The 18,754-nt window shown below is 40.4% G+C and overlaps 2 protein-coding genes across 2 annotated transcripts in view; both read right to left on the bottom strand.

The window, feature by feature from the left end:
* LOC119657374 (pancreatic lipase-related protein 2) overlaps positions 1 to 14,013 on the bottom strand; it is a 28,879-nt gene extending 14,866 nt beyond the window's left edge. The window contains exon 1 of the mRNA XM_038064259.1: positions 13,804 to 14,013. Coding sequence (XP_037920187.1) covers positions 13,804 to 13,958 — 155 coding nt within the window. The 5' untranslated portion in view covers positions 13,959 to 14,013. The remainder of the gene's footprint in view (positions 1 to 13,803) is intronic.
* LOC119657375 (carbonic anhydrase-related protein 10) overlaps positions 1 to 18,754 on the bottom strand; it is a 402,093-nt gene that overhangs the window by 174,435 nt on the left and 208,904 nt on the right. The gene's annotated exons all lie outside the window — the stretch shown is intronic.

Here is an 18,754-nt window from a genome sequence, read left to right as displayed (position 1 = left end):
TTTCTCTTGTAATAGACACTGTTAAAGAGAACATGCAAAGTCCAGCACCCTATGCACTGTTTTATACTTCCCTCGCATCCCATAACAAAGTTCGTCTCGAGGAACTTATCCAAGCACATTCACAGAGCGAATAGTAAATTAAAATTTGTGACGACCGACCTCAATCAAACACGCATTGAGATTAAGTGGTCCATCCAGGTTAGGCTTTTGACAGAACAAAATGCCGCAGACGATTAAGACGAGCGTGTGGCACAGCGGGGTTAACAGCATTCGAAATTCATTCAGATCAGCATTCGAAAATTAAACAGATCATCTACATATTCAGTCGATTCAATTTGTCAGAATATAGCTAAATCCTGGAAAGTCAACTGGATAGCCACCTCACTGGCATTCAACTGTAGAAAATATACAGCTGCCTCCCGAATTAATTCCGGGGTTAAATCATCAGGTACAAGAGTCTCAGTTATCCCATTTGTTTTGAGATAGTATCGCGAACAAAGACCAATACGTTCGGCAATATTTTGAAGCTGATCCGGTAGTCGACGCTGCTTAATCATGCCATCTTCCCCTCGCATAGTGAGAAGTTAGAGCTGGTTTTGTGAATTCCGAACTCTTGAAGGGCAAGCATGACCACTTCATGAGCTGTAGTCTCCTTGTTGATGAGCAGATATTTACATATTTGATAGGATTTATAGATTTTTAAAACATGTTCCGTTAGTTTATCGGGTATCTTCATAGTAAATGATAGTCAGGTCTGGGTTACTATGGGAATGATAGAGTTGCAACTCTTGTAATTGTTGCTGAGGCGTTTGTGGTCCAGCTTCACTACTCACCAGGTGGTTTATCGCAAGATTGTTTTTGTTGAATTTGACTACTGCTAGTACTGTTGCTAATGCTTAAATTATTACTATTATTATTAGTCGAATTGTTGTTTGTTACACTACTGGCTGCGGACGTGACCGCAATGTTTTCTACATCGCTACCGACACTCCCGCTGCCCCCGCAGCGCCACGTCGCCTAACAAGTTATAACCCTCTCAGCAGGCGCAGTTATCTCATAGATACCGGTGCAGAGGTTTCGGTTCTTCCCGTACTCCGGAACCATCGACTATTTCCTCAATCGTTAAAACTAGCGGCAGCAAATTCCTTCCGAATTAACACATACGGGTATAGACAAGTGGAGGTGAGTCTTGGCTTGCGTAGGAGTTTTCGTGACGATTCATTCATTCAGCTTCCCCATACTAGGCGCAGACTTCCTGCGTCACTATGGGTTGCTGGTAGACTTGCAAATCAAGTCTCTTATAGATCCCACGGCCAACCTTAATTCGTCGGACCAAATGGCATCTCATCCAAGTAACAATCTTTCCGTACTTTTAGAAGACATTACCGACTCTCGTGTTCAGGCACTTCTCCAAAAGTTCAACCAGATTACTATCAAGTGTAGTCTCTCTAAACCAGTGAAGCACAATGTGAGAGAGAGAGAGAGAGTTTGAACAACTTATGCAGACCTTCCGACAGCTGTTGTTCTTCGCCACTCTATATGGTCCCTAAGCCAAACGCCGAATGGCGCTCCTATGGAGATTACAGAAGGCTAAACGCGCAGACTGTTCCAGACCAATATCCAATTCCACTCATCCACGACTTTGCGCATCATCTCGCAAACTACCGCATCTTTTCGACCTTGGATTTAACCAAGGCCTATCACCAAATCCTTGTAGCTCAAGAAGACATTCCGAAGACACCCTTTGGACTCTTCGAGTTCACACGGATGACTTTCGGGTTGTGCAATGCGGCGCAAACCTTTCGAAGGTTCATTCACTCGATCCTGCGAAACCTCGATTTCTGTTTCGTCAATTTGGATGATGGTTTGGTCGCTTCTTCCTCAGGGTCTGAGCACTTAGCCCAACTCGAGTGCATTTTTCAACGTTTCCTTGAGGCCGGTTTAGTCCTAAATGTTGAGAAATGCAAGTTGCTCCAGACACAAGTGAGATTCCTCGGCCACTTCAATTCCCCTGACGGAATACAGCCCTACCCAGACAAGATGGAAGCGATCTCAAGCTTCATGCGTTCGAAAATCGTGAAGGATTTGCGGAGGTTCTTGTGCATGCTAACTTCTATCGTGATTTCCTGCCCAAGGCCGCCCAACACCAGTCTGTTTTGAAAGCATACACGGCCTCAAAACAACGGACACACGAGAGATTGTGTGGTCTGGAGAGGCTGTCTGCACGTTCGATAAATCCCAACAGCAACACTTTTGGCATTTCCTCGACATTATGCACCCCTAGCCGTTTTTGTTGATGCCTCTGAGATGACAGTAGGTGCTGCTCTTCACCAAAAGGTGAATCAAATCTGGCAACCGTTGAGCTTCATCTCCAGATAATTAAACCCCGCTCAACGGAACTACATTACTTACGATCGCGAACTGCTTGCCGCGTATTTGAGTATTAAGTACTTCCGCTTCTCCCTTAAAGGCAGGCCGTTCACGGACCATAAGCCTCTCACATATGCCTGAGCCAGCTTACATTAGACATCCAGCACGTGTCCAGCAAGGACAACATAGTTACTGACACTTTGTCACGTATCTTCGAGGTTAACATCCCCACCTCACTCGACTTCGCGGCTATCGCCAAGACGCAGGAAGATGACGCAGTACTTCAGAGCCTTAAATCCAACCCCAAATATAAATTTCGGGAGTTATCCATCTTCGGCTCAAACCTCTCTCTGCTGCGAATACTCAGAAAAGTGACCCCGGCCATACATTCCGGCCACCTTCCGCAAGGAAGTGTTCCACGCAGTTTACGACATAGCGCATCCAGGCATCAGGATGTCAAATCGGTTAGCCACCGAGAAATACTTCCGGCCTTCCATGAATAAGGACATCAACTCCTGGGTCAGTGTGCATCTCATATTTTATAAAAATGATGTTTTTCGAAAAAAAATTAATTGAGTTTTAATGTCAGTTGCTTGAAGGAGGAAGTCGGAATTTGAGGAATGAAGAACTCTTGTGATTCTTTAAATTTAGTTTTGTAGTTACAGTTTAAGTTAATTAAAAATAATAAAAGCAAAATGTTTTAATGAAATAAAATGTGTTCTTAATAAAAGAAAATATAACTATAGGCTGATTAATGGAAATCTGTTCGCGTCGGTATAGAAAACTCAGGATTTCCTCAGAAAGCTCAAGATCTTCCCAAAAGTAGAAAACCCAGGATTTCCTCAGAAAGCTCAAGATCTTATCAAAAAGCGAACCCTGCTTCTGAACTGGCTAAAGAAGAAGAATGTTCACATTTTGCACTTTGTTACCAACTCAAGGCTCTTAACTGAGAGTGATCATGATGCTTAGAAAAGAATCATTGCTAATTTTTCAAAAAATTTTGGGGCTGACTGGCTTTATATTCTAATATAAAATACAGTTTATACAATGGATGAGAAAAGTTTATTGCAGTCTTAACCCCAACTTCGACTGGTGCGTCATCCAGTATTACTATTAATAAATTCATTTGACCCGACCACTGGTCAGTGCGTCAGTGGGATATTTTTGAGACCTACATAAGGACATAATTACAATGTGCCGTGATATTGTCTTACTTTGAATCTATACTATTTAATCCCTTTCTTCTCTATTTCGCAACTGATATCAAAAGCTACTTCTCAAGGAATTCTGACTGTATTTGGAGAAAACAGTTTTTAGAAAAAAATAAGTTTCCGTTTTATACACAAGCTTTCTTCTACAGGAAGTTATTTGCTTCTTACGGAACCGAATTTGGGAAAAATCCTCCACTCATACTGGGGACATGATCACTAAAATCGTTGGAGTAACTTAGTGTACACTTTTCACTTACTTTTCTATTACTCCAGATACAATAAAACTGATTAAGCTGGATATAGTGGAGCTGATTATGTCGGTCGACGAATTGGCGGATTTACTGAAAACCTTACGACGCAAATTTGAGATAGCGATACCTTCTTCGTACGGACAAAAGCCTTCATCTGAGCTAAAGGTTTCAAAACAGCAGCTACCGACAGCGTCTACATAAAGCTTGTGATTGAAATAGACAAGGAAATCGGTAAAATTGGTGTCCTGACCATGACCTCTCAATTTTGTTTTACCACGAGAAGAAATAAAAAACAAACTTTTTGCTAGCAAGCAAACCATACCTTCTTTTTTCTTTAGCTTTTGCCCCGTTCAAAAGTAGGGTCGACTCGTCGTGATCAGTTTCGCCATTTTGTTCTATTCATCATCATCAACGGTGCAGCAACCGGTCTAGACCCGCCTTAATAAGGAACTCCAGATATCCCGGTTTTGCGCCAAGGTCCACCAATTCGATATCCCTGAAAGCTCTCTGGCGTCCTGACCTATGGCCATCGCTCCATCTTAGGCAGGGTCTGCCTCGTCATCTTTTTCTATCATAGATATTGCCCTTATAAACTTTCCGGGCTGGATCATCCTCATCCATACGGATTAAGTGACCCGCCCACCGTAACCTATTGAACCGGATTCTATCAATCATAGATTTCGTCGTTATGTAGGCTACGGAATCGTCCATCTTCATGTAGGGGGCCAAAAATTCTTCGGGGGTATTCTTCTCTCGATCGCGGGCAAGAGATCGCAATTCTTCTTGCAAAGAACCCAAAGCTTCGAGGAATACATGAGGACTGGAAAGATTATTGTCTTGTACAGTAAGAGCTTTGACCCTATGGTGAGACGTTTCGAGCGGAATAGTTTTTGTAAGCTGAAATAGGCTTTGTTTGCTGACAACATCCGTGCGCGGATTTCATCATCATAGCTGTTATCGGTTGTGATTTTCGACCCTAGATAGGAGAAATTATCAACGGTCTCAAAGCTGTGGTTTCCTATCTTTATTCTTCCCATTTGACCAGTGCGGTTTGATGTTGTTGGCTGGTTGATTTTCGGTGCTGACATTGCCACCATATATTTTGCCTTGCCTTCGTTGAAGTGCAGCCCAGGATCTCGCGCCGCCTCTTTGTACGTCTCGGGTCGTTCTTCCCATGGTGTCGGTATCGTCAGCATAGGCTGCATTTACCTCAGCATCACGGATCACTTTCTCCAGGGCCAAGTTAAAAAGGACACTTGATAGGGCATCTCCTTGTCGTAGAACGTTGTTGATGTCGAATGGTCTTGAGAGTGATCCTGCTGCTTTTAGCTGGCCTCGCACATTGGTCGGCGTCAGCCTAGTCAGTCTTATCAATTCCGTCAAGGTACCCAATTCTGTCATGGCCGTGTACAGCTTTACACTGGCTATGCTATCATAAACGGCTTTAAAGTCGATGGTGCAACTGGTGTCCATATTCCAACAGTTTTTCCATCGCTTGCCGCACTGAGAAAATCTGATCTGTCGCTGATTTGCCTCGAGTGAAGCCTCTTTGGTATGGGCCAATGATGTTCTGGGCATATGGGGTTATCCGGTCTAGCAATATAGCGGAGAATATCTTGTAGATGGTACTCAGCAACGTGATTTTGTTCTATTACTAACAAGAGAGCCTTTCCTTTGTAATTCTACTCAACTTGAAACTAAAAGCAAATCGAAAATCGGAATCTTGACGCTTCAGATATGAACGATTTTATTAACTTCTTATCCAAGAATATTTTTCTATTTTGAATGTACCTGATATTCCGCTCAATATGGTATTGACATTTGATTTCCTACTTCACACAGTTTGATGCAAAAGAGGCAACTTTGACCTGCTATAGCTCTGTTAACAATATTAGGATTTCTTCCAAGCTTTCCATGATGCTTCGTTTTATAAACATATTGTTGCAAAATTATTTGAATCTAGGATGAAATTAAGAGGGCTCCGCAGTAAATTTTCAAAATATAATAATGTACTATCACTAACTTTGAGCAGAGGGGAAAATTTTGAGACCTAGATACCATATGCATGAACCGCCGTAATTTTTTTTTCAGATTTTTCGAGTGGGTAGTTTCGAAGAATGGGTTCTTAAAGTAACTGACACTTTTCGACTCTCCTCACTCCTCCACTTGTATCCAACTTCCACTCTAATACATACTTGAAAAAATACTGAACCATACCTTCCATTTGATAACCCATATGTTAATAGTCGGTAAAAAAACTGTGCACCCTCCTTTAGTGGAGTTTCACTTAAGATCGACCTCGAGCAATTAATCGCAATGGCAGGGGTTCACAGTTTCAGCTTTCCTACCGACTTCGTGTGAATTCTTTTCTGAGAAAATTACATTTGACAAACAGACAGACGAACAGATAAACAGAGGGACAGTGAACCGATTTTGTGTTATTTTCAACAAAACTTTAAAAAGGTGAAAATTCTGGTAATGATTGAATATAATCTAAACTTCCCACCGTTTTTGAAGATCATTAAAGAGAAAGTCCTTGAAGTATTATTAAAAAATACAATGGCCAATAAACCTCTCGGCCTCCTATCATTCGAGATCTCCGCAAGGAACGGCGGCAGTTCACTGCTATCAAGTTTTCCAGTTATATGGAGTTAAATGTCGTTGCAGTCAACTCTGATGCTGTTCTCATAGGACCAAAGTGCCAGTGTCCGAGTATTGGTTGATTCTTTGAATGCAAATTTGTACTGCATTTCGGGGACTCATTTAAATAGCTGGGATAATATCAGCTTCATGAGAAATACCACGGCCTGAATTGACTGCAACGCTGGCACAGCCCTTTTAATCAGAAAAAATATTAATTTAGGAAGTTGTCACCGAGAACCTTCTCATCTCATTTAAAATCACCCCGACGGATTTTAATAGTTTCCATCTATATTATATGGAGGCTGAGCAACTGAGCCATGACTTGAAAGTCTTGCGTAATCATTCAATCTATGAAATATCTCATCTTCGGTGACGACGTCAACTCTAAATCGCACACTTTTAGAGTGCTTTGAAGAGTCTTATCACTTTCATGAGACAAAAACGGAAAAACGATTCTGTGATGGATCCGCAGCTTGCTTGGGAACTCACAGTGTGAATATAGCAGGCTCGTAAAATGTTCCAAGCGAGACATCTTTAGATTATACTATGAGGAACGGCAAAGGCAAAGAGAGACTACAAGGCAGTGTAGAGAGCTGAAAACGGATATCCGCTAAATTAAACCTTCAGAAACCGGATAGAGCTTTCACAAACTCCAGAGTTGAGTCTATACTGACTTTTTAGAAATACACCACCCGGGAGAGCGGGTAAAAGAAGTGAGGGGGAGAGAACTGACGGTTTCGGCAAAGCTTTCAACACGAAGGTGTTGCAAGGAAAATTGGAACGTTGCGAGAGCAGTTGTTACCAACGAAAAGGCTCCTATACTATCCTTTGAACACTTCAAAATATTCGGCATAGATAGCATCTATCCAGCAATACCAATGAACACCTAGAGGAACTTCTAGGAAATATTTGTCAAGGATGGCTTGGTCTTGAGCTACGTGCCTTCCTCTTGGCAAAAAATTGAGGTAACTTTCATACCTTAGCTTGGGAAAAATGACAATTCAAATCCAAGGAACTGCAGACAAATCAGCTTAACATCATTTTCGTTGAAATATCTGGAAAGACAGGTTAAGCGTCACAATCTCGAGAAGGCGTTAAGGTCGCACCCATTAAATGAAAACCAACATGCTTACTAGCATGGAAAGTCATTTGAGCCTGCGCTTTGGCTTCGAAGATAGAGGACGCAACTCTGAAAGGCGAATATGCGACATATAAAGGTCACTGTGTGCTAAAGCAGGTGTTGATCGCTACCTAACAACGGAAGGAACGAAAGGATGCCCTTAAGAAGGTGTGCTATCGCCACTTTTGTTCTGTTGGTTGAAATCTCTGAGCAGCGTGTAGAAATACACAACGCGCCATGAATTTAATTGACAGTGGGTACTTCAGACATGGACTTTCAGTAAATCCAAATAAATACAGAATGGAATTATTTACAAAAGGGAAGGAACTGCCTTCGACCTTTCGAAGATAAGGAGTACAATCCTTTAACTCTTCGAAGAAGTGAAATATCTGTAAGTTATTTTAACTAAGGAGATTCCTTGGAAAAAAACATGTAAAAGTGTAGATCAAACGAGCTCTCACAACTTACGGGCTGTATACGCGGACTTTAGCCTCGACATGCGCACTTAAACCTCAGGTATATGGACATATATTGCTATCATAAGGCCGATGATCGATTATGGATCCGTAGTGTGGTACGTTAAGATAAAATAAATGAATTTTCGCTGTTGACTGTGACCTTTGTCTGGGTATTAGCACGACATTCGGCGCAACTCTGAATGCATTACTTAATTTGCAGCTCTGGGATTTGTTTATTTAGAGCACCCAAAGGAAAGAAGTGCATAATCTAATTAGTTTAAATCTATAGTGGGAAGCACAGAGCATTGAAAGAGTTATTGGGAGAACTGAATTCAGTTTTCGGAATGTGAGCTCCAACTGCAACAGGTAGCATCATATTCACTAAATGAAATCCTGTTGTATATAAACGAATCGGGGATATTTCGTTAAACGAGGTAATCGGGTAGGATTTGAGTGCTTAGAGGTTTTGCCTCTTCCCTACCTCAAATACACACACACAGCCCAACACCATACATATATATCAATCAACCGCCGACGTTTATTACAAATGATAACTTTACCAAACAATAATTTATTAAAGCAAGCCTGGCCGGAGGCAACCTTAAGTTGATCGAGACAAAAGAGTGTACAAATAGCTCAGTGGTTAGAGCACTAGGTTGTCACACAGAAGGCGGTTCAATTGTCACTGGTGTCAGTGGGATTTGTATTGTCACTTGACGGCGGATACGATAAGTAGACTAAGCTATGAATGAGTACCTGGATCAAATCATGGTTATAACACGGGCGAGCGCAATACTGAACACATTGCCTCTTACAGGGTATTGTAATTCTGTAGTGTATCGTTACGTTCTTGATGGAAGTGCTCTGACACACTTCAAGGCTCTGATCTAATTGGATTGTCGCATTGGCGTGAGAGACTCAGAACGCTAGCAGATTCGCAAGTGATACTTGGCATCAGCTCTTCACTCCACAATTACCACAGCAGGTTGTACTATGAAGAGCGATGATCTTTGTTAAAGTTTTGTAATGTGATATCAAATTAGCTATCACAAGAATATCATCATCACTTTGGTGATGCGGCAATGTTTGGTGGTATCATAATGTGACTTGATATGATATTGTGATGTTTCGATCGCAATTATGTAATATGACGCTTTGAGATGATATCACTTTAGGGTCCATCCATCAGTGAATACTTCATGCATTACAGTGAAACCAGAGAAAGCTTTCAGAAAAAATCATGTAAGATGCTACCAGGTATGTTTAACTACTTTGCAGTTGAACATACACTGTCTTCATCTTACCAGCTGCAAAAGAGACCACGAAAAATCTTTCGCGCCACTGACATGGAAAAAGCACGAAAGCCACCGGTAACTTGTCGGACAAAGAAATTGACGAAGTTATTATTAGCATTTGTTATTTCATTAATATTTGGTAGAACTTTGCAAATACTGCTACAGCTGGGGTGTCAAACTTGACGAGGCAAAACGCAAGTCTGCACTTTTCGAAGAAAATCTAGATGCTTTGTATCTAAATTCATCAACAAAGGAGCTAGCAGCTTGAAGCTCAAACGATCAAATCGACCAAATAATTGCGAGTTAGGTTAAATGAATTCAATCTCCATCATGAGCTCGCTATTAGTAAGTTACGCGGTCTCCCCCTCGAAAACCACCTTGTCGTGGTGGGGGAGCTTGCGGCTGTTGCTGGTAATGTGGACGCAACTGGTCTAATGCCGGTATGTGAAAAAAGATCCATGCAGCCCGGACTCCGTGAACCTGGGAAGGCTTCTAGCCGACGACAACGGAAGGCACTGCGAAAGAAGGTGAAGTTTCTTGCGAATGAGGACATGGACGTTGCTATACCACCAAGTGTGGCGATATCCAGAGAAATTGGACGGAGCGGAACTTTCGGTGGAAGATGAGGACAAGCTGGTAACCCCGGTGAGATCCACATTGAACGCAGCAGACTTTTCAGTTAGCGCCGGTTTTCATATTCGACTGCACTTATGGCTACAAACATAAGAGTTAGTCAAATCAACCTGCAGCATGCCAAAGCTTCTTCCTAGCTACTGGTGTCAAAGTTGGCAAATTTCTAGGCATTATATGCATTATGATGTCAAAATTGTTAGAGGCAACCATGCTGAGACAATTCTGTTCACAGGACCTTATTGCGGTCAACTTACAATACCAGGTTAATGGTAAGAGGAGAAACGTTATAGTTGCATCTGCTTATTTACCCTATGATTCTTTGTGTCCTCCGCCGATGCAAGAACTAAGCGATAGGGGGTAGTGTACGCAGAATCAAGTCGCCTTTAACTTTTAATAGGTTGTGATGCGAATGCTCAGCATATTTATTGGGGCAGTAGCAAATGCAATCCTAGAGGAAAGAAGCTGTTTGATTTTATCACTTCTGATGACCGCGAATGTGGGGTGCGCCCCTACGTTCGTGGGGCCAAGAAGAAGTGAAGTAATTGACCTAACAATCTGCACTTCAAACTTGTTAGAGTTGATTAGAAACTGGGGAATACTAGATGAAGCCTCACTTCCAGATCACCTTTACTTAGAATTTAACCTAATTATTACAGACGAACAGCCTGTAATACAGGAAAACCGATTGGACAAAGTTCAATGAACTTCTTGGCAACAAAGTTGAGCTCCCTAGACGACTAAGGGCTCCTTTGGCGATAGAAGATCAATTGAAAACTCCGAATCGCACATTCTTAGAGTGCTTTGAAGAGGCTCGTAAAACGTTCGAAACGAGACTCTTTTAGAGCGTACTGTGAGGAACTGGAAGGTGAAAGAGAGACTTCCAGGTTCTGCAGAGTCCTTAATTAGATGAGTCGGCCAAGTTGGACTCTTTTAGAAAACCGAATGGTACTTTCACGAACTCTAGAGTTGAGTCTATACAGACTCTCTTGGAAGTACACCACCTGGGAGAACAGGTCTCAGAAGTGGGAAGAAGAGAACTGGCGGTTTCTGAGGTAGTCTTCATACCAAAGCCTGGGAAAGATGACTATTCTAATACAAAATCAGCCTAACATCATTTTCGCTGAAATGTCTGGAGAGACTGGTTGAGCGTCACATTCACGAGAAGGCGCTAAAGTCGCACACCCTAAATGAAAACCAACATGCTTACCAACGTGGAAAGTCCTGTGAGTCTGCTCATCATTTCTTGGTTTCGAAGATAGAGGATGCAACTCTGAAGGGTAAGTACGCGATAGGGGTGTTCGTGGACATTGAAGGGGCTTTTGACTGTGCGGCCTTCCCAAAGTTCTGCGATGTCGCCGGAGAGCATGGTGTTGATGAAACTCTAATAAAGTGGATCTACGCTATGCTAACGCAGAAATTGTTGTGTGCTGAAGTGGGTGTTGATCGCTACTTAACAACGGAAGCGACGAAAGGTTGCCCTTAAGGAGGTGTGCTATCGCCACATCTGTGGAGTATGCTGATCAACTCACTACTGTGCGAATTGTAAAATCTGCCAATACACGTTCAAGCTTATGCGGATGACGTGGATGTAGTGGCTGTTGGTCGAGATCTCGAAATCGTGTGTAGAAATATACAACGTGGCATGGACTTTGAGTAAATACAAATAAAACTACAATGGTATTATTTCCAAAAACGAGGAAACTGAATGGGCTTTGCTTTCCAGAGATGAAGGGTACACCCCTTCAACTCTCCAAAGAAGTGAAATGTCTGTGAGTTATTCTAGACAAGAAGCTTCTTTGGAACAAACATGTAGAGGTAAAGATGAAACAAGCTCTCACAGCTTATGGGTTGTGTAGGCAGACCTTTGCCTCAACATGGGGAGTTAGGCCTCATGATGTGCGCTTATGCATCCGAAGTGTGGTGGGCTAAGGTGAAACAGAAGAGTTTTCGTTGTAAACTAGCCACACTGCAAACAACTGTGTGTCTAGGTATCACCGATGCCATGAGCACCACATCTGGCGCAGTTCTGAATGCATTACTCCACTTGCAGCCGTTGGATTTGTTTATTCAGAGCACTGCAAAGAGAGCGGCTCATAGACTAATTCGATTAGATCTATGGGAAAACAATAGACGTGGGGGGCATAAAGCATTGGAAGATTCATTGGGAGAACTGAATCTATCATAGTTTTCGCGATGTCTTCCGATTTTCAGATTCCCATACATCTGTTTGGTAGAAGATATGATGTTATCTTCAAACGGAGAGAAAACTGAGATGAATCAGAAGAATGCGTGCCAGGATATATTCACGTCTTCTACACCGATGGCTCACAGACAGAAAATGGTTTTGGAGCAGGAGTCTACCTCGCGAATAGAAACGAAAAGTGGGCCTTTCCTTTTGGACAATACACAACGGTCTTTCAGACTGAAGTGTATGCGATCCTAAAGGGTACTTGGTCATTGTGGTGTAGAGGGAAATGAAATCTGGGATGCGTTAGCAAAAGAGACTTCAACTTTCTCCATGCTCGGATCAGAACCAGCAATTGGAGTGTCGGTAGCATTGGCTGCGGCTGCTATCGAAAACTGAGAACAAGCTTCCAATATGACAGGTGGCGAAGTCTTAATGCTACTAGACAGACCAAACTCTTCCTGTTAGAACCAAACAAACACATTGCAAAGTTTATCCTGTCGAAAAGCAGGAGGGCTTGTAGAAGTATTGTGGGCATTCTGACTGGTCATAATTCACTATGTTCAGAATAGGAATTATCCATGATGATACGTGTCTATCCTGTAATGAGGAAGCGGAATCCACGGAACATTTTCTATGTGAGTGCTCCGCTTACGGTCGCATCAGACATCAGATTTTTGGTGCTGATGTGCTCCAACTGCAGCGGATAGCATCACATCCACTAACGGAAATCCTATGATACATAAACAAATCCAGGATATTCCGTTAGACGGGGGAATCGAGTACGATGGACCACTAACGTCTGAGTGCTCAGACCCCACTTCAAAAACACACAACACAAATTGTGCGGTGTATTGTATAGCATCTAACATCTTCTTTTTAGCACCAAACCAAGCTGCGTTTTTGCAAATCCCTCTTTCGACCAATTACACGTTACGTCTCCTACATGGATCATACACTCCAAGAAAGCTATGAAAAAGCGGCACTCAAACGTCAGCCTCTATGACCGCGCACTGGCATGTCCTTCAATTGAAAAAAATAAAATGTGACGGCTATAACAAGATGGTGGTCCAACCTACACTATTAAACAAGTAGGGAAACCGCAAGCTAGACAGTATGAAAAGTTTTGTTTGTTTCTGATGTAAGTATATTTATATGCAGAACCATCCCATTTGTATGTAGCCTGCAATATATACATATATATGTATATTTAGCATATCAGCATATCAAACTACTCAGTTTAATGTTATATAGAGAAAAAATATTACGTCCGGTATCTGCACTAGCACTTGGATGAACAATTTTATATCTTAGCAGGAAATTACCACCAATTAGTTTTTATCTTGTGAAAGTATTCTGTAAATTCCGGGTAAAGATTGAAAGTTTATATCCATATTTGTGTATAATAAGTATATAAGGTTTTGAGTTTTATATATCTAAATATCGAGGAAATAGTGGGACGGCAGATATTTTCGTTTCTTGTTGAGATTTGCTCTAATACCACTAACTTCTATGTTGCTAAGCTAATGAAAAAGAAGCAACGAAATGAAAACAAAAATTGTGTTCACTATCAATTAGACTCCGTGCATAAATAGGTATGAGAGATGTGTCGAACGTGCTACAAGTTACGATATTACACTGTATAACAATGAAATTTTATCCCATCCGCCACGCCTCCTTGTTGGATTTCGTTTAGGAAGAGAGTTTCCAGGAAGAACTTTTGCGGGTAATCCGTATAATTTGCGGACGCGACCAACCTTATGAGAAAGGCGATACTGAAATATAATCTCATAATTTCACCTGGACTTCACTACAACTTAAAGCTACACAGAAATTTTTAATAGAACCCTCCACCTGAAATTTGGTTTATATAAGGCAACTGTCGAAGAAATAAAGCTGAATTGCCTATCGGTTCAGCTCAACCTTTGTTTAGTTAATCATATTTTGAAGTGGAATGAAATTTGAAACAATTACAAAACATGCTATAAATGGTGGCATATACATAAATCAATTTAACTGCTGCAGTTGTCTCGGCTGGAAATTCCAATTGCATCATGTTTGGTTCTTAATTTGGAAATCAGGCATTTATGGAGATTGCCACTCACCCACTTTTACCTTTAATTATGGTTCACCACTGTGGGAAATGGTCTCCATGCTGCTCGTAATTGGAAATGTGATTTGAACTTTTAGATACATTTGCTGGGAGGAAAGGTATAGTACTCCGATTTTATGGAACCGCACACTTGGAAAATGCACCTCGAAAACCTAGAGCATGTCCAATGTACTTGAAGGTAATAACACTTTTCAAATTAGTATCTTGAACTTGAAGAATTAACAAATCCATTGCTATCAAACAGTCACTGTAGTGTCGGCAAACAAAACCGATAAGAATTCCAAAGCTGTTATCTGTTGAAAAATGTAGAGCACAGTAAATTCGTTGTGTAATGCAAGTGTGCACGCACATTGTAATCAAAATTTCAATATTTTTAATTTGGTTATCAATTCTATTCGACGCAGCATTAACGACTCCTTCTTGGGGTTTTGGGAGAAACAAAACCTTCTTAAAATTAGTTTATTGTCTGTCTGTATGTCACCGGAAATGCCTTAGAAACGAAATTCGATGGGAAGGCAGGAGCTGGGAATCCTTTGGCATGCAGTGAGTAACATCGTTTTACATTTAGTTTAAGTGGGAATTCCATGCATGTAAAGGGGGTGTGATTTTTTTTCATAGAATGTAGTCATATGGGGTATCAAATGAAAAGCCCCGGGTTTCCTGTTCACTCCTTTGTGGAGTACAGCGCATTCACAGTCGGATTGTGTTTCAGTTTCACTATCGTCATACTTAAGGGGGTCATCCAGTGTGTCGGATTCGCTGAATCGATTTTTTTTTGCATCAATTGTATCCAGATATAGTGTAGAATATATGGGTAAAACTGATTTTTTGATATTCGGAGTCGTTCGGAAATTATAGTGTTAAACACGTGATAAGTCACATGCTAGATTTATGCCGAACGCCTCTCATATTTATCGGTCTCATATTTATCGGTCCGAATGACTTTGGAATCGCTAAAAGGACAAGAATTGAAGCCAAGGCTGTACATGTGTTTCTTCAAGAAACCTAAGGTTTATGTACTAGGTATAGCAACTTAATGGTCAGTTAAGGTTTTATGGCTAAAAATCGTATTCCTCTTTTTAAATCCGTTTTTCTCGAAACTGCATGTTGAAAATCGGCTGCCACCATAGCCCAAAATTTATCCCACGAAATACAGGAGTTATTCAGAAGATATTTCTACGGTCCGCAAACTAGGATAATTGCGATTCATTCAGTAGTTTTTTTTTTATTCATTGAAGAAGCCGTAAAAAAACGCCAAAATTCAAAAAAAAAGTTTAACATGGCACCAAAAATTTAGTTTTTAATATTTTTTAATAATCCTAGTTTGTGGACTATAGTTAAGTCTGTACGCTAAAATGCCGTTTACTTTTTTTCTCTAAGATGATCGCAGCGCCCTCTAGCATGGCAGCAGAAAAACACCTTTTTTGGAGATGGGTGTATAAATTGCTTTGTATTTCAATAATGAACTCTGTGATCGGGTTGGAAAAATTATTATGCACGCTCAAGATATTAGTAAATCTCTGGTGAAAAATTCGTATTTTCTCCAGTTCTTCACAAAAAAATTTCTAAACAAAGCCAAAAAACGGGCTTCACACGGGATGACCCCCTTAACGCCGTGCAAATGATAAACTCACAGCGAAAGAACGCAGGCAACTATGACGACTGTAATTTGAACCAGAGTTGGGCAAAATGGTAATCATGATTCCGTGATTATCATTACGAATTTGATGATTAAATCATTGTAATCATAATCAAGCTATCGTGATTATAATTGTAATCATGTGATCATCTAATCAAGTAATCATAATCATGCAATTGAAATCCTGCATTTTCAGATGCGATTGCCTTCTCTCGTTATTAAATTAAGTGAATATTTATATGACTTTCAGCTGAAATGGGTTTGCTGAAATGCTATTTGGGATGCCTTTCCAAGCTCGGTGATTTTGATGATTTCTTGAATAGTGTAGAGTAAACCATATTCCTCATCAGTCATAAGGGATCGCCAGAGGGAATAGAATATGTAATCACATAAAAGGTGTTAAATTGGTGGATAGGTACTGATCACGTTTTGGTGTTTTTACTGGACGCGGAAGGGGGTGGGTAGTGTTTTGCATAATTTTCTTGTAACTTACAATTCTGATTGCAATTTCATCATTCGCAACAGTAGAAGGAAGTGAAAGTAATTCCAATAAATGCAGTTAGTGGGTCGATTTTGTGTTCAGTTGACGGGAGTTATTTATTGTGGGGGTTAGTTACTAGAGATGAAAAACTTTCAATTTTGGGATTGGTTTGGAGCATTATTTTGGAGGTTGCTTTTGCTATGTTATTTAAATCTTTAGGATGATCTAATTTGGTACATTTGAGGCGAACGCCCACTCGGAACAGTCCAACACGACAAAATATTGCGTGTTGTATTGGCAGGATACGCGTGTTAAAAACACTATTAGACAAATGTCTGCGCTTGTTCCAGACAAATTGAAAGCAATCGACCTCATGCGCATTTCGAGTCATCATAAGGGATTGTTTGCATTTTATACTTTGTAAGCAGATACACATCTACAATCGTGGTCACAGAAAGCCGAAATGGTGAATTGAAATGTTCATAAATAGATTTTGTATTGCAACCACAGCCGTAATTGTCGGTTCCAATTACAATTAAAGCCATGTAATAATAAGTAAGCCATTTTTAAGGGTTTGTGTAAAACAAAACCTTATTAGAATCAGTTTACTGTGTCTGTCGTTCTGTCTGTCTATCTGCCCGTCTGCCTGTCTGTCTGTTCGTCACACGCATTTTTGTCGGAGACTGCTCTAGCGATTGACACCTAATTTAGTGGAAAGGTGAGAACTGCAAACCTCACGCATACAGTGAGTTACATCCTTTTGCGTCGAATTTAAGGGGGTCCCCATACATGCAAAAGGTTTAAATATTTTTCGCCAAATATAGTCATGTTGGGTATTAAACGAAAGGTCTGGGTTAGTGTTTGACTAAGTGACTAACATTGAGCTTTCAATAATTACACACAACCAAATTTTGCATAAGATTATCACACGATAAGTATACATGGGCATATAAATTAAAAATTAGCGGACCTCTGACGAATACACATATACAAAGAAGTCCTTCTTTCTAATAAAGTCAAAATCGCGTCACTATACTATTTCAGTTTCAATAGTCAGTTGTCTTCAAAAGGCATTTATCTTATGCCGGTACAAAACTTTAAAGCCCGTTTTGAATTTACATAACTCTAGGACGCATGCTTAATATTAGTTAAAATCTTTGTAAACCAGTTAGCAACTACAAATATCAGAAGCAACATGGATCATAACGGCTACTACGGTGATTTCGTATGATTCCATGATTATGATTACAGTGATTATGATTACAATCATGTAATCAGAAAATCACCTTCATTTTTGATTATAATCGCAATCATAACTGTAATCATAATCATGAATGTGATTTTGCCTAACTCTGATTTGAACCTAGAGCAGCGAGATTTGGAGGCTGATGCTTTACCCCCTCAATCATCGTACCGTCAAATTTATGACATTTGTCATACATTGCAAGAGGGGGGGGGGGGGGGGGGGGGGGGAAGGCGAAGACTGGAGATAATTTCTTTCCAGGGCTCGTTATCAGACACGAAGTTCTCACTATATGGTGTCTAGGATTCAAAATACTTTCCATACCGATATATACTTAAGTAAAGTTAAAAGTAGTATTATTATTTATTATTAGTATATTTTTTAGAAATTGACTGGAAACCTGCTTAAGTTCATCTTAGAAGTTTTGTAGTAAGGCTACACTATAGAGTATGGTACTGTTCGGTTAGTTACGTGGAAATTGCACTATTACTTACAAAGTTATAATATGTCAAAAATGTCCTTTTATGAAAATTTATTGCAACCTGGGACTGAATGTGAATAAGACACTAACGTGAATAGTCCGACAAACTAAATATATTAACCTTCGAGTTAGTTACAAATGGGACAAAAGCCCACTCAAATATTCTTATATAAGAAATACACAAAACCTTTCATTCCTGAAGAGTATTTTCGACTTTTAGTCAATAGGCAAAGTACAAATATACGTAGAACATAAAGGGGCCGCTTTAGGGTTATCTTGAAAATGACCCCTTTCTTGGATTGCAAATCGTTTCAACAGTTCTGTAGTCTATGTATCACTGGTTATTGTGTACCATTAAGAGTTTACTCCGAAACGATCCAATTTTCAGAAATTTGAAATATAGATTGAATTGCATTGGGTGGCTAAGATAAAGCTTGCGTTTTCTCTGCAGAACTTCTTCTTATATAGTTGTTACATTATTTGATGTTAAGATAGGCACAGTGCAACGGATTGGATAACTTTTCTTTTTTTAATTTACCAAAGATATGATCGAGCGTGTATATAGATAAATTACTGTCAGGGAGCGGCAAGCATCGGTGTCGTTACCGTTAACATTTTAATAATTTAATTC

Source organism: Hermetia illucens, chromosome 5 (assembly GCF_905115235.1).
Source record: "Hermetia illucens chromosome 5, iHerIll2.2.curated.20191125, whole genome shotgun sequence".
Classification (NCBI taxonomy): Eukaryota; Metazoa; Arthropoda; class Insecta; order Diptera; family Stratiomyidae; genus Hermetia; species Hermetia illucens.
The sequence above is the reverse complement of the archived record's forward strand: the minus strand, read 5'-3'. Positions and strand labels throughout refer to the sequence as shown.